Source organism: Apodemus sylvaticus, chromosome 1 (genome assembly GCF_947179515.1).
Source record: "Apodemus sylvaticus chromosome 1, mApoSyl1.1, whole genome shotgun sequence".
Taxonomy (NCBI): Eukaryota; Metazoa; Chordata; class Mammalia; order Rodentia; family Muridae; genus Apodemus; species Apodemus sylvaticus.
In genome coordinates this window covers 102,515,730-102,537,001 of record NC_067472.1, presented here as the reverse complement: position 1 = coordinate 102,537,001, position 21,272 = coordinate 102,515,730, and the positions used below count along the sequence as shown (strand labels likewise).

Below are 21,272 nucleotides of genomic sequence, written 5' to 3'. Positions count from 1 at the left end.
GGGGTGGGGGACAGGAAGGGATGGAGAGAACCCTAGGAGAGACTACTAGAATATGGAAGTAGGGTATATTTATGGGGCTATGTGCACAGCTAGTGCATTGGAAACTTTCTGGAAACTATAAGGATAACCCTAGTGAGGACTGCTAGTAATGGAGGATAAAGAACCTACACTGGCCATCTTTGCTAACCATCAAGGCTCCCAGTTATGGGACTGACACGAACCCAGACACAAAACCTTCTACCCACAACCTGTCCTGTCTACAAGATGTGCTGGGGCAATGGTGGCTCAGAGCTTGTTGGAGTGGTCAACCAATGTGTGGTGCAACTCGAGATCAAAGACACTAAAGTGATCCCATGAGTGACACTGTGTGGCTAGCCAGGAACTGAAAATTGGATAGCCCAAGACCTGTTGTAGAACTAAACATGACAGACAGACAAACATGCAAACAAACCATGAAATGATTCCTAATGCTATTCTGATATACTCATAGGCTGGTGCCTAGCCCAGTCTTCATCAGAGGCTTTCTCCTGCAGCTGATGGGAACAGATGTAGAGATCTGGAAGATCTCAGGGAAAACCCTGTAAGAAAGGGAGGAATGATAGTAGGGGGGATTTTCCAATGGGAAATGGAGGAGCAGTGGATTTGGGGGAGTGAGAGGCAGAGTGGGACTGAGAGGAGGGGAGGAAGGGAAAGCTGTGGTCAGGATACATTATATGAGAGAAGAATAAAAAGACAAAAGAAGCCTTTCAAATAGCCCAACTTACCATCTTTCTGTGACAATTCTATCAAACTATTTACTAAAAAATTATATCAATCTCAAAATAGTTTCCGAAAAAGTGAAATCAGCACACTGAAAAGTTATGTAATGAATTTACAAACATTTAAACAATTCAAGGCAGATTCCATGGCAAAATATTTGGCTGACTTCAATATTGGTGGAGAATAATCCCACCAACTCTCCCTAATGCTGGGCCAATTAAAAGGCATTTGACATCCATCATTTTCACTATGTGTGTTTTAAAATTGCTATAATAAAATAAATATGCAAGGATGTAAAAAGAAAAAAAATAAAATGTTTTTAAAATCTCCTTTGTTCATGAAACTTCAAAGTACTATAACATTTTCAAATAAATTTAGTAATATAGTAGTTGTCAGGTGTACATGACTGACTGCTCTACTGACATTATATTTTCTATGATAAGAAATATTTTCTTTCATTTTGCTATAAAATTAACCATAGTTCACAGGGTGGGCTAAAACAATAATGAATCTTTTATTTTCCTATTCTACATGTTCCTTATGTCTCCTGTTCATTTTGTTCCAGGATCAGAATTGTTTCAGGTCTATTAGATTTTAGTCCTGACATACAGCTTCTTATTAAAAAGCTCTTGTAATTTAGAAACATTTTTTTCATGAGGTAGATTATTATATTCAGGATGTGCAACATAAAGTAATGAGAATCTTTCCTCTACTAACTAGAGATGAATATCAGAAATGTACTGGCCTTCCTCCAGGGAACAGGTCAAAACATCGACCTGGGATCAGCTCAGTTCTTAGAAAATCCAAGAAAAGAGGATGGAAGCAGATGATGCAAGGTGGTAAACTGTTAATTCCTTCTCAAATCTAAACAGCATCAGGAAAGATCTATAAGCTGGCTGCTTTTCTGTCTGTGTGAGTTTCTTCTCCATGTATTAAGACCATCATGGCTAAACATTTCTATTTGCAGCAATTTTTAAAAGAAAAAAATAACCAAATAAACAAATGAGTATCAGATGATCTCAAGTGTTTTAAGAATGGATATTCCTCTAGCATGGGCCAGTCTTTTTTTCTTGGACACAGGATTTTTTTTCTTAATAGTATGTAATGTGGATCAGACTTCTAAAGATAGAAACTCTTTTAGGGAAGGAAGAACTAGATGGAGGTTTTTGTATCATTGTTTTAGTTGCATGTGAGGAAGACATTAACTAGTTGCAAGAACAAGGTGAGAATAAGATTATTAAAGTATCATTTCAATCAAATTTTGCCTAAAATTAGCATACTAAAATTTAAAATGCAAAGAGATAGCCTGTGCTTTAGATATCTGTATGTGTAGTTTCTCTCTCTCTGTCTCTCTCTCTCTCTCTGTCTCTGTCTCTGTCTCTCTCTCTCTCTCTCTCTCTCTCTCTCTCTCTCTCTCTCTCTCTGTGTGTGTGTGTGTGTGTGTGTGCATGTACAAACAGTATATACTTTGAGCAGAATACCTGAAAGTATAGGAAGAGAGAACCACTTTTCTTAGCTCATTATCTTAATCCTTCTTTCAGAGCAGTTACAGATCACATCTCATCCCTGAAGTTCAGATGAACTGGGAAATGTACTTGCTTAAAACAAAGGCCTTTTTACTGATACACAAAAGAAAATCATGAATACCTATATAAAGAATATTATATATTTGTATGTTCATACTAAATAGAAGAAACCAAATGTGATTTCTGTATTTTTAGCTATGAGATCTGGTCTTTGCATTACTATCTATTAAATATGGTCCCTGAGTTACTATGTATCATGGTGAGACCAAAACTAATTTTGTCTTGTGTCCATAGACCATCAATATGCATTTAAATAATTATCTCACATGGAATTCCTTTGTGAAGCTCCTTGATAATTTGCCACAACGTGTGTCCCATTTATAAAACAGTTACATTTTTGTGTATAATTACTTTTAAGAAAATTTCTACTTCTACTGCCACACTCATTGTAAGTAGGCAACTTGTGATAAAAAATTTTCCAATATTTAATCAAGATCTCTATTTACTTGGTCATATTCAAATGGTTTCTGTCAGTAGACAAAAATGATTTCTACTTTTTGTCAACTGCTGAAATATTTATACTAGGTGACATTGAATAAACTCAGTTCATATCTTCAGATATATTAATGTGCTACATACTATAACCTACATATTCTTTTAATATAACTTTAACAGGGCATCCTCTTACTTATTTAAAATAAAGTGTTTTTAAAATTCCACCCAATATTATCCTCCATGTTCAGTGATTATAGTTATGTATGATTAATATTAGAGAAAGTAGAATGAAAATCATATATAACTTTATGTTTGTAGAGTTGCTAGTGAAAAAAACTAAAAGACAAAGGAGTAGATTTGCATGGTTTAAGTTTTTAATTCTTTGCCAAAGAGAGTGAGAATTAACAATTTTTTTTAAAAAAACAGAAATTGAAGCCATCCTTGTGCTGGAAAAGTGCAAAAGGGTCAGAAATGATTTTGCCTGCCAACTGAGAACAATAAAATAAGTAAAATTAAATAAATTGCATTGAACTCCACTAATAAGCCTGAGAGTCCTGCTGCTTTGCCACATATGGAGTACATTAGTACAGTAAGTATGTTTAAAGACATTTAACTAGAGGCTAGATTCCAGGGTTGAGACTGTTTCTTAGCTTATGGTTCATTTTTGCTTCTTTGACTTCTCTGTGTTTTAAACTCCACTGTTTTCTGAGATTTGTGAGTACTTACATCATCATCATCATCATCATCATCATCATCATCTGGCTACAAGATGGATGATCTTTATCACAGTGAAGATTAACATAATCTGGAAGTTATGCAGAGTTTAAAGTTTATGGATATGAAAAGAGTCACATGAATTTAGGCCATACATCTTCACTTACACGACCTCTAGAAGATGATAATATCATCTTCATTACCTAAAAGGAACACTGGATTTACAAGAGTATCAAATAATACCTTATAAAACTTAGTTGATGCTCAAAGATTTAAAGCCACTTCATCCATATGGATAAGATTCCAAGAGGAAATGTGAGTGCTCTCCTCCTTCACGTTCATCAGTTTTCTCTGATTCGTTGTCAGTCTCAGCGGTGAGTAGCGGATTCATCAGCTTCATGGGCTACACCAACTTGTCATATCTGAACCCAGGGACAGTGATTCTGATTGGCATCCCTGGACTGGAGCATGTGCAGTTTTGGATTGGATTTCCCTTCTTTGTTGTATGTCTCGTGGCTTTGCTGGGCAACCTCTTCCTGCTAATCGTTATCCCCACAGAACGCAGTCTACACCAACCCATGTACATTTTCTTGGCAGTACTGGCAGCTACTGACCTTGGTCTCTGCCTAGCCATTGCTCCTAAGATGTTGGCCATCTTCTGGTTTGGTTCGCGTTCCATGGCTTTTGATGCTTGCCTCACCCAGCTCTTCTTCATCCATGCCTTGCAAGGAATGGAATCCGGCATTCTGCTCGCCATGGCCTTTGACCGCTATGTCGCCATCTGCGATCCTCTGAGGCACACGTCCATCCTTACACCTTTGTTTTTACTTCGAGTCATTCTGGTGGTTGCAGCTCGGGCAGCTGTACTCGTTGGGATTTTACCTGTTCTCCTCAAGCGACTGCAATGGTTCCACTCTGTCGTGATCGTTCATTCTTACTGTGAGCACATGGCTGTAGTCAAGCTGGCAGCAGAAGATGTCCGCATTAATAAATCATACGGCCTCTTCGTGGCTTTTGCAATTCTAGGTTTTGACATGATATTTGTTTTCATCTCCTACATTTTGATCTTCCAAACTGTTTTTCGTCTTCCCCAGAAAGAGGCACGAAGCAAAGCATTCAACACTTGTTCGGCTCATATTGTTGTCTTCCTGGAGTTTTATATCCTTGCTTTTTTTTCCTTTTTCAGCCACCGTTTTGGTCATGTATCACCGTATGTCCACATCTTATTGTCTACCATCTATCTGCTTCTGCCTCCCGCCCTTAACCCCATTGTCTATGGTGTGAAGACAAAAGAAATCCGCAAATGTGTTGTGCAAATTTTCGTTCTGAAGTCTAATACTCAGTAAAGAACCTTAAAATACTGGGTCAAAGCGAAACTATAGAGTTGCCTGTTAAAATTGCATGTACTATACAGGACTATTTTCATTAATTTATTCATGAAAAGTCAGTCTATATTCTAAAGACAAAACCAGTCTGAGCGGGATAAACACAGGTGGAAGATGCAGATGTATTTCATGTATTCCTATGAACCATCGCCTAAGTTTTTATTCTACATTTTCTTTCTTTCTTTCTTGCATTCTTATATCTATTTTTCTTTCTCTCAACCCAGACATCTGTTGTACTTTCTGTAATGCAAAATGTAGGGTTTTTTCCTGATGGTAAACAGTGACACCTATGTATATGTTCTATGATTCTACAGGGAGATAAAAATATTGAGAAAATATAATGTATGAGGTTAAGGCAATATAATCTGGCTACACATGGAGAAACAACTAATCTAGATTTTTAAAGGAATCATATAAGATTTCATGGAGGACATAATGTTAAATGTGAGATTTGAATGTCAAACTTTACTTCAGAGGATAAAGTTTTTTTTATCATAATATTAATTCATTAATTTTAAAATGAATGTCATTAAAACTCATGAGGCCATGCTGATGTATATGACTTTGAATTCCTTGAGAATTCTGGTCATGATAAGCAGCTATTGAACATCTACACTCCAAATGCAAGGGTACCCACATTCATAAAAGAAACTTTACTAAAGCTGGAAAAGCAGCTGCACCCCTGTACTCAATAGTATCAAAATATACAAACCATCCTGTTGCATGATATCATTTGCTAATATAGCTACCATCTGATACATGGTTTTACACAAATGCAAACTATTTATTGTCTATAAATATGTATTTACATAAAATACACATTACACAAATGCAAGTGGCTTTATCAACTGAGCCATTTCAAATTCCTGAAGACCAGTGCTGTTGTCAGTGGCCATTGTCTGGGTCATTTTAAAACTCACAGTAAACTTTTCACCAAAAGTTAGTTAGGAGACAATGTGAAGAGTTTGAGATCTCTACTGTTAAACGGAGCAAATATCATGTTACATAGACTGCTGTATTTTCTATTCTTATCTTTTTAAAGCAAAAGCTCTTACAAACAAGTAAAGAGAACCAAGACATTTGCATTTACCGCTGTGTCCCTGGCCTCTTGTCAGTCCTCACTCTCCAGGGCCTCTATGCATCAAGAGCATGCGCCCCATCTTGGCTAGTGCTACATGAGCTCTAAAGATATTAACTCACCAATCTCTACATTTGCCCTACTGATTTCTTTCCCCTTTGAGGATTAAATTGATGACATACTAAATTTACAAAAGAAAAGAAAGATAAAAATTACCTGAAAACGCTTTCAACCAAAAATAGATCACTGACATAAAGATATGCTATTAAAGAATACCATAGTAAAAATTTTAGTGTCATTCTATATATTTTCAGTCTCTTAAGATACGTGAGAAAGCATGGATTTTCAAAGCTTTCTTCTGTTGAGGGCATTCTGAAAGAGTATGAGAAAATGTGCTCCCACGGGGGCGGGGGGCGGGGTAGACTTGTGAAACATCATCCAGTGATCCCTATATCCCCTCTTTGTGGATAGTAACACCTTAAGGTGCAGTGTAACACTCCCTGTACCTTGTATTCACTAGTAAGGGTACTTCCCAAACCAGCAAGCATCTCATAAATGGAGTATTCTAACTCCATTGCTGTGAATACGTGTCTCTTCAGACAACCACTGGAGCCTGAGGGCATATGAGCAGTCTTCATTTGGGTACCTAAAATACTTGAAATGGGAGCAACAAACTATATACGCAGAATAAATCTTATTCTCCTAAGTCCCCTCATGTCACATAGAAGACAATAGGGTACAGAAAACTGATGGGTGCGTCACATGCTTGTGCACTGACACATCTAAGAATTTGTAGGAAGAAATCTAAAGCCATAGACATTTAACAAGCAATGCAAATGCCACTTTTCTTTCTTTTTTAATTTTTATTGGTTATTTTATTTATTTACAGTTCACATGTTATCCCCCTTCCCCGTTTCCCCTCTGCAACCCCCTATCACACCCCTCCTCCACACTGCTTCTATGAGGGTGCTTCCCCACCCACCAACCCACTCTTGCTTTACTGACCTGGCATTCCCCTATGCTGGGCATTGAACCTTCACAGGATCAAGGGCTTCTCCTCTCATTGATGCCCGACAAGGCCATCCTCTGCTACATATGCAGCTGGAGCCATGGGTCCCTCCATGTGTGCTCTTTGGTGGTTTAGTCTCTGGGAGCTCTGGTGTGTGTATGGGGAAGCAGTGGTCTGGTTGGCTGATATTGTTCTTCCTATGTGGTTACAAATACCTTCAGCTCCTTCAGTTCTCAATAAATAGTTTGCAAGCTACCTTGTTCAGTGGAAGCTTGTATTTTATTAGAGTGTTTACTTTTATTGTACTTTGTTTTCTGGACATAAGGAACAGTTTTAGTTTCCTATAGAGACAGTGTTGTAATGAAATGCATCATCTTTAATATTAATATCTTAGTAATTAAGAGGTACAGTTTTGGATTACTAAATTTATTCAAATATGTGAAACCAGGTATATGGAGGGGAAAGTATGAAGTAAGAAAAAAGTATCTCTTTAAAGGCATTTTTTCTTTTAATTATGCTTCCATTTTTGACAGTTTCATACACTTCTATTTTTAATTTACTTTTTACCTTATTTACATCCTGCTCACTGCCCACCTCCTGGTCACCCCCTCCCACAATCCTTTCCTCCTTTCCTCTTTTTTTCTCCTCTGAGTGGGTGGGGACATCCCTCAGTATTTCCCCAAACCTAGTGTTTCAAGTCTCCATGAAGTTAGGTGCTTCCTCTCCCTCTGCGGTCAGAGGAGGCAGCCCAGCTAGAAGAACATATCCCACATGCTAGTAATAGCTGTTGGGATAGCCTCACTCCAGTCATTCAGGACCCGCATGAAGACAAAGCTGCACATCTGCCACATCTGCCACATGTGAGCAGGAGGTCCACTCATATGGTGATTCAGACTCTGAGAGCCCCGAGGTCCCAGGTTAGGTGACTCTGTTGGTCTTCCTGTGGAATTCCTATGGCATTTGAAACTTGATTTCTCTTCTCATTCAGTCCTCTAACTTTCATGTCTTCTTTTGGTGTGACTCACTGAGCATACAAAGTTTCTTACCTGAGCAGGTTTGGGATGTTACTGAACATGGACTGCTTACTAGTGGCTACACCACTGAACAAAATGACACCACGATCAAGCATCCCTTCTGCAACTATGGCACTTAGTTGGAGCTAGAAAGAAAACTTCCAACTCAATTCTTGTTTTACTTTTTTCTATGTCCTATGACCAAAATGCATGATGCCTTCATAAAGAGTCTTATCATGTTTTAGTGAGCAACGTGCATTAATTTGGGAGCTTCAGGGTCCTATCTGACCATCATCTTGAGGTATCCTATTGTTGACATTGCAATTATTGTTTAATTTCTCTAGGCTTCTGGAAGGAGCACTGTCCATGTATGGGGAATTCTGTTGGAGACCTGCTCTGGTGGTACTAGTCTCTCTCTCTCTCTCTCTCTCTCTCTCTCTCTCTCTCTCTCTCTCTCTTTCTCTCTCTCTCTCTCTCTCTCTGTCTCTCTCTGTCTCTCTCTCTCTCTCTCTGTGTGTGTGTGTGTGTGTGTCTCAAGTTTATTTATTCAAGGTTTTACATTCTAATCATTACACCCCCTCTCATCCCCTCTCCCCAAATTCCTCATCCCATTCCTCCTCCCTCTTGCCTCTGAGTGGTTGCTCTTTCACCTCCTCCCCTCCCCCTTCCCTGGGGCCTCAAGTTTCTTGTGGATTAAATAAATCTCCCACTAAGACCCAAGCAAGCAGACTTCTGCTATATTTGTGTCAGGGGCCTCAGACAGGCCCTTGCATGCTCCTGGTTTGTGGCTCAGTCTCTGGGAACTCCCTGGGGTCTGGGTAAGTTGAGATTGCTGGTCTTCCTATGGAGTTGCTCTTGCATTCAGCTTCTTCAGTCCTTGCCTAATTCAACCATAGAGGTTCCCAACTTCTATGGTTGGGTGTATCTGCTTCTGTCTCAGTCAACTGCTGGTAGGACCTCCTATGATACAGCCATGTCATGCTCCTGTCTATAAGCATATCATAGTATCAGTAATAGTGTTAGGCCTTGGTGCCCTCCCATGAGATGGATACTAAGTTGGGCCCATCATTGAACCACATTTTCTTTAGTCTCTTCTTCACTTTAGTCTCTACAGAAAACTCAGATGATAAAGAACTTCAGCAAAGTGGCAGGATATAAAATTAACTTAAACAAATCAGTAGCTAAACAAGAAAGTCCTCTGTTACATATGTGGGGAGGGTGGTCATGTACCAGCCCATGCAATCCCTTTTAGCTCTTTCAATTCTTTCCCTCACTCTTCAGTTGGGGCCCCTGGACTCAGTCCAATGGTTGGCTGTAAGTATCTGCATTTTTCTCAGTCAGGTGCTGGCAGAGCCTCCCAGAGGACAGTCATGCCATGCTCCTGTCTGCAATTACATCTTGGCATTAGCAATAGTGTCAGGGATTGGTGTCTGTGCCTAGGATAGATTGCAAGGTGGGGCACTCTCTGGATAGCCTTTCCTACAGTCTCTATTCCATTTTTTGTTCCTGCATTTATGTTAGGCAGGAACAATTCTGGGTTAATAATTTTGAGATGGGTAGATAGCCCCATCCATCAACTAGGAGCCATGTCTATCTACTGGAGGTGGTATAGAGGAAAATGTCCTGAACAGAACACAAATGTCTCAGGCTCTAAGATCAACAGTTTTACAAATGGGACCTCATGAAACTGAAAAGATTATGTAAGGCAAAGGACACTCACTGTCAATAGGACAAAAAAGCAACCCACAGATTGGGAAAACATCTTTACTAACACTACATCCCATAGAGGGCTAATATCCAAAATATACAAAGAATACAAGAAGACACCAGAAAACCAAATAACCCAATTAAAAAATCAGGTACAACTCCACAGGAAGAACAACAATATCAACCAACCAGACCCCTCCATAGCTTCCAGGGACTAAGCCACCAACCTGGGACTACATATGGCCCCAGCTGCATATGAAGCAGAGGATGTCCCTGTCAGGCATCAATGGGAAGAGAAAGCCTTGGTCCTATGAAGGCTCAATAGATGCCTCAGTGTAGGGGAATTGAGGGTGGAGAAGTGGGAATGGGTGGGTGGAGGAACTCCATCATAGAAGCAGGGGGAAGGGGGATGGGATAGGGGGTTTCTAGGAGGGGAGACCAGAAAATGAGACAATATTTAAAATGTAAATAAAGAAAATATTCAATAAAAAAATTAGGTACAGAGCTAAACAGAGAAGTCACAACTGAGGAATCTTGAATGGCCAAGAGGCACCTAAAGAAATGTTTAAGCATCCTTATTCATAAGGGAAATGCAAATCAAAATGTCCCTGAGATTCCATTTTACATCAATCAGAATGTCTAAGATAAGAAATTCAGGCAACAGCAAATGCTGGCAAGGATTTGGAAAAAGAGGAACACTTCTCCATTTCTGATAGAATTGAAAACTGGTGCAGACATTTTGGAAATCAAACTGGATTGATCTGGATTACTGAGGAATTTGATGGTTCCTCAGTAAGTTGGAAATAGTTCTACCTGAAAACCCAGTTATATGACTCCTGGGCATATACCCAAAGGATATTCCACTGTATCACAAGGTCATATGATCCACTATGTTCATAGCATCCTTATTTATAATAGCCAGAAGCTTTAAACAATGCAGATGTCCCTCCATGGAAGAATGGATACAGACAATGTGGTACATTTGCACAATTGGAGTGTATTGTAATAACTCATCTATTAAAAACAAGGATATTATGAATTTTGCAGGCAAATGCATAGAACTAGTAAATATCATCATGAGTGATATTTATTCACTGATAAGTGGATATTAGCCAAAAAGTTCAGAATACCCATGATACAACTCACAGACCATATGAAGCTTAACAGGATGGAAGGTCCAAGTGTGGATGCTTCAGTACCAGTTAGAAGTGGGAACAAAATACTCATGGGAGGTAGATTGAGGGAGGTATCTGGGGGGGAGTGGGGAGAGAGAAGCAATCAGGGTGGGCAGGATCAGGTACTGGGGAGACAGAAGAGAAGTCTAGAGGGTCAGGAGAATGAAAACAATTTTGCAGCAGAGAGAAGTGGAGAACAGGGTAGGAGAAAGAGTAACCACTAGAAAATCCCAGACTCCATGCATGAGGGAGGCTCCAAGGACCCAATGGAGATGACATTAGGCAAAATGCCCAACAGTGGGGACATAGAATCTCTAAAGGTAATTTACTACATACCCCATATGATCATTTTATTTACAATATGAAGATATTTAAGCAGGGGGATAAAGCTCATTAGTTACTAATATCTTCATAGATATGTTTATATATCTATTTTTAATTAGAATAATTTTCTATTATTTATGGTTAAGTGTTGATGAAAGAGAGAAACACAATCGTGAAAAGATAAAATTAAAGCACCACCATGTTGATGACATACACTTCTTATGAACTTATACCATTTGGAAAATATTTTCAGTTCATGTGATATCATTTGATCATAGGAGCAACAAAATTTCAATTAAAGTGTACCTATTTCATTACATATAAGCAAGCATTTAGGAATTACTAAAGTTTCATTCATCAAGACTGAACGAATACATGTGAATTATACTTCTAACCTGACAGAGTTCTTTTTTTTTGAATTAGTATTTTCTTCCTCCTCAAGAAAATCCTGAACTGGCAGAAATTATTTGAACTTCTGGCTATATATAGGCAACCACATGCCTCAATATCTTCTTTTCATCACAGGTATAAGCTCATTTCCTCCGACAGTTCAGTACCCTCAATACCCGCTCCCGTATCTGTTTGGTTCGGGCTGCATATATTAAAGGGTTGACCATAGGAGGCACAAGGAAATACAAATTGTCAATTATAATCTGTAAGTAGGGAGCCATATGGTACCCTAAAATCTGGGATAAGACCGAAAAGACAACTGGAGAATAAAACAGACCAATGACACAAAGATGAGAACCACATGTGCTGAGAGCTTTGCTCCGGGCTTGCCAAGACGGAATCCGAAACACAGCACAAAGGATCAGCGTATATGATAGAATGACAAGAAGCAGATCAATCCCCACAGATGCTACAATAACCATGAGGCCATAGACAATGTGGTTGGAGATGTCCCCACAAGCAATCATCACTACTGCCATGTAGGCACAGTAGGAATAACTAATGACCTGGGTTTGGAATCTTTCCAGGCTTTTAGTTAGGATTGGTGCAGGGGTGACCACTGCCACGGCCCTTGCCAGTATAGCCAGTGCCATCTTCACAAGCATGTTGCTGTCAAGAATGGTTGTGTACTTCAAAGGGTACCAAATAGCTGCAAATCTATCAAAAGCCATGGCCAAGAGGATCCCGGATTCCATGACATAAAAGGAAGGGATGAAATACATCTGTGTGAGGCAGGCTTCAAGGCTGATTTCTTTAGCGTTCAGCCAGAAAATTCCTAGCATCCGCGGAACAGTGACTGTAACCAGGCACAAGTCCACAACTGATAGTGTAGCCAAGAGGAGAAACATCGGTTCATGGAGAGTCTTCTCTATCCAAATGATATTTAAAATGGTGACATTTCCTATGATGGTTATTACAAATATCAAGAAAAAGGATATAGAGAACCAGCCATGGGAGGATTCGAGGCCTGGGATTCCAGCAAGGATGAATACCAGTGGCTGAGGAATGGAGTTATTACATGAGGGCATGGTCACAGGAGCTCTTCAAGGTCTGGTTCCTAGAGAGACAAGGACAAGTTTATAATGGTAATGATTAGTAAATTGATGATCAAGTCAACACTTGAGCTACTTGGAGTGGGAATGCAGAAAATTCTGGACAACTTGCTAAGAGGAAGAAGCCATCTCAAAAATAAGTTCTCATTAAACATGTACTAATTCCAAGATTTAGTCTTTCCTGTTGCTCTGATTATATAATACTCAAATCTTGCCACTTTCTAATATGATCACCTAGGATGGTAGGATATCGTAGGCCAATCATTTAAGTGTTTATCCTAATCACGGAAGTTGAATATAATTATTTATTAGTCTTGTTTGGAGGATTTAGTATTCTTGCCAGAGTTTATTATGAGTAGTTCATTCTGATAAAAGGTCCAGGAACTATGTGGGGAAATTATGTAGAAAGCAAGGTGATCACTTTTGTAGAAAAATGAATATGTGGGATGACAAAACTGAAATCTCAAAATGCCTCAACAGGTAATAACTCAGCATTTCCAGACTATTCAGTCAAACACAACCAGGGAATGGGTAAGGGTCAAGAAGAGTTATGAATTTTCTGTGGAAATGTTTGGTTCTGTTTCTGTGGGGAATAGTATTTGGGGGTTAACATAAGTATATATATTTTTAACAAAATAGCACTTTATTAGAGTTAGTAAATATTTTGAACTACATAATTACTTTTATAAAAATAAAAAAATTTCTGTCACTAAATAAAAATCATGAATGTATGTTAATATGCGAATATGGAAGTTATATATGCATAGTAAATATTAATATAAAGACATAGTGGTAAGTTTTTAACATTGCACAAATATAATTACACTGTGCTTTTAAGGCAGAGACTTTATAATTTTATTTAACATTTCAACTGTATAATTTTAATAAATAACCCAAAAAGGAGAAATATTAATAAGAGAGTAAAATAATAAATCAAAGCATGTATTTCAAAGAAATATCATATGATATGATATTTCTTTCCTAGAAATATGATAATATTAGGACAAAATTCCTCACTGTAATTGATGATTTTCTTGGATTACTAGTGTTTTATTTTTACATCCACCTCATGACATATTTAACATGTTTCTAAATTATTTGTAAGACTTGGGTTTTATTCCTGTTAATGATGTTTTCCTTTGGCATTTTATTTTGAAACAAGGTCTTTCTTTGTAGCCCAGTTTGATCTCAGACTCACTAGACAATCTGGTCTTTCTCTGACTCATGACCCTTCTGCCTCAATCTGCTGAGTGCTGGGAATACAGACACCTTGGATGGGCTTCACACTCGCCCCTCACCCAGTTATTGTTAAGTCTCTGGCATACACATATCCTCAGATTTATAATGGCAATTAAAACATACACATATATTTACACTTAGTATATACACATAAATAGATGTTTTTGTATAGTTAAATCATTATAAATATGTAAAAGTCCAATATGTTGTGATAATTGGCTTAGTACTCAAATTCTACTATAGCATTTTTACAAAGTAAGTTGACTGATTCAGACATCAATATTTTATATTAAAATTGCATTTTGTCAATGGAATACTGGTGCTTAATAATAGACATGTCTTCTAGGAGGTAACCTGGCATAATAAAAGTATGAAGGTGTTTGGAATCTCAACCTAAAACTTACTCTATGTGACTTGATCATATCTTTTTAATTTCTGGTTTATATTATACTCTAATTTTATCACTTTAACCTTCTTTGTCCTCCCTCTAAACTCTCCCATGTAACTCTCCTTTGATCTATTTGAAATTAAGTGTTAAATTAAACTTCTACATGTCAAAAATTAGATAAGCCACATAAGGTAAAATTAATCCCTGAGCAGAGATATTTCATGTATATACATGGCATCATTTCTAAAAGAATATTTTTGTTCTAAACTGAAACTGTTCTTGTTTTTCCATGCATTATTAATTTGAAGTAGGATATAGAAGTATTGAATTATAAGTTTGCTAGTTACAAAGAACTATGATGAAGCTAATAAAAAGTCGTGAAATGATTCCCAAAGCGTAAATATTTGAAAATCTTGATACTTTCATATCCTAATGTTTCTAGGTTAATAATTTATTTAAAGAGAAGTATTTCAAGTCACTATAATTAGCTATCTGGGCAAATAATGGGAGTTAAAATAGTAAAATGCAGTCTAATCTGCTACAAGTCAGGATCCTCTTATAAATAGCTGCTTGACAACAAAAAAAAATGCATAACAAAACCAGAAACTTGTACACATTGAAGTTTCCAGTGGAGAATGCATGTTCATCAATCAGGAATACTATGGACGATGTTTGCCTCAAAATAGATTCTTTAGGACAGTGCTGGTATTTTAAGCAAAGTGACAAAAGCTTTCTTTGTGCTATCATAAAATATTGGCAATAATATGTGAGTATTATAGAAAGGTGCAATCGATTCAAGAATAAACACTTGGAGGTTTCTCTCATTTTGTTTTGTTTTCTTTAAATAAGTCTCTGATTACTCTAAAATTGAAAAACCCTACAATGGGTTTAGATATTTTGTGATATTTGATTGAACGTAAATGAGAATCTATTCTACCTACATGTCTGTGTCACAGGACATTTTTACCCTATCATCTCCTTCCTTTGTTTCTTTTTCCTAGAGTCCTACCTGTAGAGTTATAGACCTGGTCAGCAATCCTGGAATGATCCCAGTATACTGGAGGTCTGAAGAAGAGCTGTTTCACTGAAGATTAAGATGGAATATTTAAGCTTGAGGCCCATTTAAGTTGGTTTGGTTTTCTTCCTTAGGTCTCAAGTGACTTTGTCTTATACCCAAATGTGCTGCTGTTGGCTTGAATGTTGTCAGATAAAAGCCTCACAATGAATCACTAAGGACAGACAGGATTTTCTAAGTACCATAGGATTTACTGTGGATGAACTGTGGGTAACATGTTGATAGAGATTAGAAATCCCAGAGGGACATGCAAAAACAGTTGAATTGGAATGGGTATCTTAAGAACACTTAAGCTAGATTGGGCAGATGGGGAGTCAAATTCAAAAGAGTGTTGAACTAGATTATAATTACATGTAAATCGATTTGTTTTCAAGTTATTTATTGTTTTACTTCTAATTACTTTTAGGGTTCCATAAATAAATCAAAAACTATGTCAGGACTCTGAATTCCTTAGATAGGATTGAAGCCCAGGCATGTGGGGTAAGAAGAAAGGGATCAGTTGATAGAAATTTAAGAACAGAGTGTTAGATGGTAAATATCATAAAAAAAACAATGCTCTGGAGAATTGTTTTAAAAAGACTCTTGGCAGAATTATGAATATGCCTAAGAAAGGAAGAAAATTTTCTGAAAATTATTTTGTTCAGAAATTGTTGGGAGAGCATAAATATCGTGAAGAGAATGATTAGGGTTCTGCCCCTTTACTTTTCCATTATTCGTTCAAATTATTGTTATTTTAAATTATGGCAACACTGTTGGGTTTGCTGTCTGCAGACACGATGGATCCACAGGTGGGCCAGTCCCCAGTTGGCCCTTCCTTCAATCTCTGTTCCATTTTTTTGTCCCTGTTCTTCCTTTGGACAGGAAAATTTCTGGGTTAAAAACTTTGAGATGGTAGCCTCATCCCTTGACCAGGGGCTGTGCCTATCTACTGGAGGTGGTCACAATAGCTGGACCTATTTCCCCCTTCTCTGAACATTTCAGCTAAAGTCATCCCCATTGGGCTCTGGGAAGCTCACATTTCTCTGGTGTCTGGGACCCTTCAGTGGCTATACCCAATTCTTCAACCAACCCACACCCCTGCTACAAATTTTTGTTTGATTTCCTGACACTCTGGACCTCTCTCACATCTGCTCCAGTTCCTGATACTGTCACCCTTATTTCCTCCCTCTCTTTTCTTCCTCTCCATTCTAATCTCCCTTAGCCTACCACAAATGTCCTGCTTACACCCCCCCCCCCTCAATGCAGGACTGAAGCATCCATACCCTGGTCTTCCTTCCTTCTATGCTCCATCTGGTCTGTGGGTTGTATTGTTGGCATTGTGTGTTTTGGGGCTAATATCCACTTCTCAGTGAGTGTATACCATGTGTGTTTGTGATTGGGTTACTTCACTCAGGATGATATTTTCTAGATGCATCAATTTGCCTGCGAATTTCATGAAATCATTGTTTTAATAGCTGAGTAATTCTCCATTGTGTAAATGTACCACATTTTCTGTATCCATTCCTCTGTTGAGGGACATCTGGGTCCTTTCCAGCTTCTGGCTATTATAAATAAGGCTGCTATGAACATAGTGAAGCATGTGTTCTTATTACATGTTGGAGCATCTTTTGGGTATATGCCCAAGAGTGGTATAGCTAGGTCCTCAGATAGTACTATGTCCAATATTCTGAGGAACCACCAGACTGATTTCCATAGTGCTTTTACTAGCTTGTAGTCTCACCAGCAATTAAGGAGTGTTCCTTTTTCCACATCTTCCCCAACACCTGCTGTAACCTGCATTTCTGATCTTTGCCATTCTGACTGATATGAAGTAGAATCTCAAGGTGGTTTTGATTTGCATTTCCCTGATGACTAAGAATGTTGAATAATTCTTTTAAGTGTTTCTTAACCATTCAAGATTCCTCAGATGAGAATTCTCTACTTAGCTCTCTCCACTTTTTAATAGGTTTATTTGGTTCTCTGGAGTTTACCTTCTTGAGTTCTTTGTATATATTGGATATTAGCCTTTTATCGGATGTACTGTTGGTAAAGATATTTTCCCAATCTGTGGGTTGCCATTTTGTCCTATTAACAGTATCCTTTGCTTTGCAGAAGCTTTTCAATTTTATGAGGCCTCATTGGTCGATTGTTGCTCTTAAGGCATAAGCTATTGTCATTCTATTCAGGAAGATTTCCCCTGTGCTCAAGTTTTCTAGGCTCTTCTCCATTTTCTCTTCTATTGGATTCAGTGTGTCTGCTTTTATGTGGAGGTCCTTGATCACTTGGACTTGAGCTTTGTACCAGGAGATAAGAATGGATCTATTTGTGTTGTGGATGGCCTGGTACTATTCTTCTGAACCAGTACCCTAATGAATAAAGGAGCCGATCACTGCAAGGATCTGCCAAGAGAGGTAGCAGATTTTAATAAGGCTTATAAGATTAGGTTTTAGTTGTTGGGCCCAGATAATAAGTTACCATTGTTTCTGAACTAAGTTTGTGTTGTGTTTTTCCTTCACACAGTTGCTCATCTGGATTCAAGAGAGAAAGGTACAACAGCAAGGGGGTTGCCAGATGTGCACCTTAAAGGCTGTGGGGATTTGAGGCACTGGGTTGGCTTGGTAGTGACCTGCTACTGGGAACTTAGCAAGGTGGGTGGAGATGTCTTGGGAGCTCAGGGCCAGTGAATCTCCAGAAGTTAAAACCAGGTCATCCATTGCTTGCCAGTGTGTGGCCGCCCATGCTGCAGAGGCAGAGAGTTAGAGGCACAAGTGCCAGAACATGCCAGTTCTACTTTTTTTAATATTTCCTGCAACAGATTTGCAATCTTCTATATGCTAACCACTAGTTTAACCAACATCATTTGTTGAAAATGCTCTCTTTTTTCCCCCACTGGATAACCATCTAGTTCTTCAGCTTCTTTGTCAAAGATCAAATGACAATAGATTTGTTGGTTCATTTCTAGGTCTTCAATTCTATTCCATTGATCTTCTTGCCTGATTCTGTACAAATACCATGCAATTTTTATCACTATTGCACTGTAGTACAGTTAGAGGTGAGTGATGGTGATTCCCCCAGAAATTCTTTTATTGTTGAGAATAGTTTGTTGAGAATTGTTGAGAATATCCTGGTATTTTTTTTTAATTCCAAATGAATTTGAAAATTGCTCTTTCTAACTCCATAAAGAATTGAGTTGGAATTTTGATGGGGATTGCATTGAATCTGTTGATTGCTTTTGGTAAGACAGCCATTTTTACTATATTAATCCTGCAAATCCATGAGCATGGGAGATCTTTCCATCTTCCGAGGTCTTATTTGATTTCATTTTTCAGAAATTTGAAGTTCTTGTCACACAGATCTTTCACTTGCTTGGTTAGAGTAACACCAACTTATTATTATTTGTGACTATTTTGAAGGGTGTTGTTTCCCTAATTTCTTTCTCAGCCCTTTTATCATTTGAGTAGAGGAAGGCTACTTACTCTTTGATATCCAGCCACTTTGCAGAAGTTGTTTATCAGGTGTAGAAGCTCTGTGGTAGAATTTTTGGGGCCACTTTTGTATAGTAGCATATCATCTGCAAATAGTGATATCCTGACTTCCTCCCTCCTAGTTTGTATCTTTTTGATCTCTTTTGGTGTCTAATTGCTCTGGCTAGAACTTCAAGAAGTATGTTGAATAGGCCTTGTCTTATTCCTGATTTTAATGGATTGCTTTGAGTTTCTCTCCATTTAGTTTGATGTTGGCTATTGGTTTGATATATATTGCTTTTATTATATTTAGGTAAGCATGTTGAATTAAAGATCTATCCAACATTTTTTAACATAAATGGGTGTTGTATTTTATCAAAGGTTTTTCAGCATCTAATGAGATGATCATAACATCTTTTCTTTGAGTTTGTTTATGTAGTGGGTTATATTGGTGAACCATATATTGAACTATCCCTGCATTCCTGGCATGAAGCTTACTTGATCATGGTGGATGATCATTTTGCTGTGTTTTTGAATTTGGTTTGTGAGAATTTTATTGAGTATTTTTGCATAGATGTTCATAAGGAAAATTGGTTTGTAGTTGTCTTTATTGGGTCTTTTTGTAGGTTAGGCAACAGTTTAACTGTGGCTTTATCAGAAGAATTCTTCATGAGAAGAATCTTCCTCCTTTTTTATTTTATGGAATATTTTGAGGAGTTGGTGTTAGATCTTCTTTGAAGGTCTGATAGAATTCTGCACTAAAACCATCTGGCCCTGGTTGGGAGACTTCTCCCCCCCCCCCGCCCCCACAGCTTTATTGGATATTTTCATTATTTACATTTCAAATGTTATCCCCTTTCCAGGTCTACCTTCCAGAAATCCCCTATTACATTCCCCCTCCTCTTGCCTCTATTTGGTGCTCCTCCACCAATGAACCCACTACCACTTTCCCACCCTGGAATTCCCCTACACTGGGGCATCGAACCCCCTCAGGCCCAAGGGCCACTCCTTGGTTGAGAGACTTCTAATGACTGCTCCTATTTCCTTTGTGGTTATGGTGATGTTTTAGATGGTTTTTCTAATCCTGATTTAACTTTGGTGCCTGGTATCTGTCTAGAAAATCATCCATTTCATCCAGGTTTTCCAGTTTTCTTGACTATAGACTTTTGAAGTAGTACCTGATATTTTTTTAATTTCTTCAATTTTGTTGTTATATCTCCATTTCATTCCTGATTTTGTTAATTTGGATACTGTCTCTGTGTCCTCTGATTATCTGGCTAAGGGTTTATCTATCGTGTTGATTTTTCTCAAAGAACCAGCTCCTAGTTTTGTTGATTCTTTGTATTTCCTCTCGGTTCATTTCAGCCCTGAGTTTGATTATTTCCTGCTGTCTACTCCTCTTTGGTGTATTTGCTTCTTTTTGTTCTGGAGCTTTCTGATGAGCTGTTAAGTTGCTAGTATTTAGCTTCCATGTGTATGTGGGCTTTCTGTTGTTTTTGTTGCTATTGAAGACCAGCCTTAGTCCATGGCAGTCCAATAGAATGCATGGAATTAATTCTATGTTCTTTTATCTGTTGAGGTTCCTTTTGTGTCCAAGTATATGGTCAGTTTTTGAGAAGGTACCATGAGGTGCTGAGAAGAAGGTATATTCTTTTGTTTTAGGATGAAATATTCTGTAGATATCTGTTAAATCCATTTGGTTCATAACTTTTTAGTTTTACTGTGTCTCTGTTTAGTTTCTCTTTCATTGATCTGTCCATTGGTGAGAGTGAGGTGTTGAAATCTACTATTTTCAGTGTGTCAGGTTTTATGTGGAGGTCATTGATCCATTTGGAGTTGAGCTTAGTACAAGGAGATAAGAATGGATCGATTTGCATTCTTCTGCATGCTGACCTCCAATTGAACCATCACCATTTGTTGAAAAGACTATCTTTTTTCCACTGGATGCTTTCAGCTCCTTTGTCGAAGATCAAGTGACCATAGGTGTGTTGGTTCATTTCTGGGTCTTCAATCCTATTCCACTGATCCACTTGCCTGACATTGTACCAATACCATGCAGTTTTTATCACTATTGCTTTGTAGTAAAGTTTGAGGTCTGGGATACTGAATCGCCCTGAAGTTCTTTTACTGTTGAGAATAGTTTTAACTATCCTGGGTTTTTTGTTATTCCAGATGAATTTGAGAATTGCTCTTTCCAGGTCTATGAAGAACTGGGTTGGGATTTTTATGGGGATAGCATTGAATCTGTAGATTGCCTTTGGCAAGATGGCCATTTTAACTATATTAATCCTGCCAATCCACAAACATGGAAGATTTTTCCATTTTCTGAGATCTTCTTCGATTTCCTTCTTCAGAGATCTGAAATTCTTGTTATATAGATCTTTCACTTATTTGGTTAGAGTCACCTCAAGATACTTTATGCTGTTTGTGGCTATTGTGA

At 38.0% G+C, this 21,272-nt stretch overlaps 2 protein-coding genes across 2 annotated transcripts; one reads left to right on the top strand and one right to left on the bottom strand.

The window, feature by feature from the left end:
* The first annotated feature begins 3,892 nt into the window (after positions 1–3,892).
* On the top strand, positions 3,893–4,840 carry LOC127680970 (olfactory receptor 52A1-like). The gene has a single exon (XM_052176810.1). The coding sequence runs from the start codon at positions 3,893–3,895 to the stop codon at positions 4,838–4,840; it is 948 nt and encodes a 315-aa protein (XP_052032770.1).
* A 6,878-nt stretch (positions 4,841–11,718) lies between these two features.
* Positions 11,719–12,663, bottom strand: LOC127680963 (olfactory receptor 52K2-like). The gene has a single exon (XM_052176797.1). The coding sequence runs from the start codon at positions 12,661–12,663 to the stop codon at positions 11,719–11,721; it is 945 nt and encodes a 314-aa protein (XP_052032757.1).
* Positions 12,664–21,272: the final 8,609 nt, after the last annotated feature.

Bases quoted from the DNA above. Each gene is read 5' to 3' on its own strand.
- LOC127680970 (XM_052176810.1), top strand. From the start codon at position 3,893: ATGGGCTACACCAACTTGTCATATCTGAACCCAGGGACAGTGATTCTG.
- LOC127680963 (XM_052176797.1), bottom strand. From the start codon at position 12,663: ATGCCCTCATGTAATAACTCCATTCCTCAGCCACTGGTATTCATCCTT.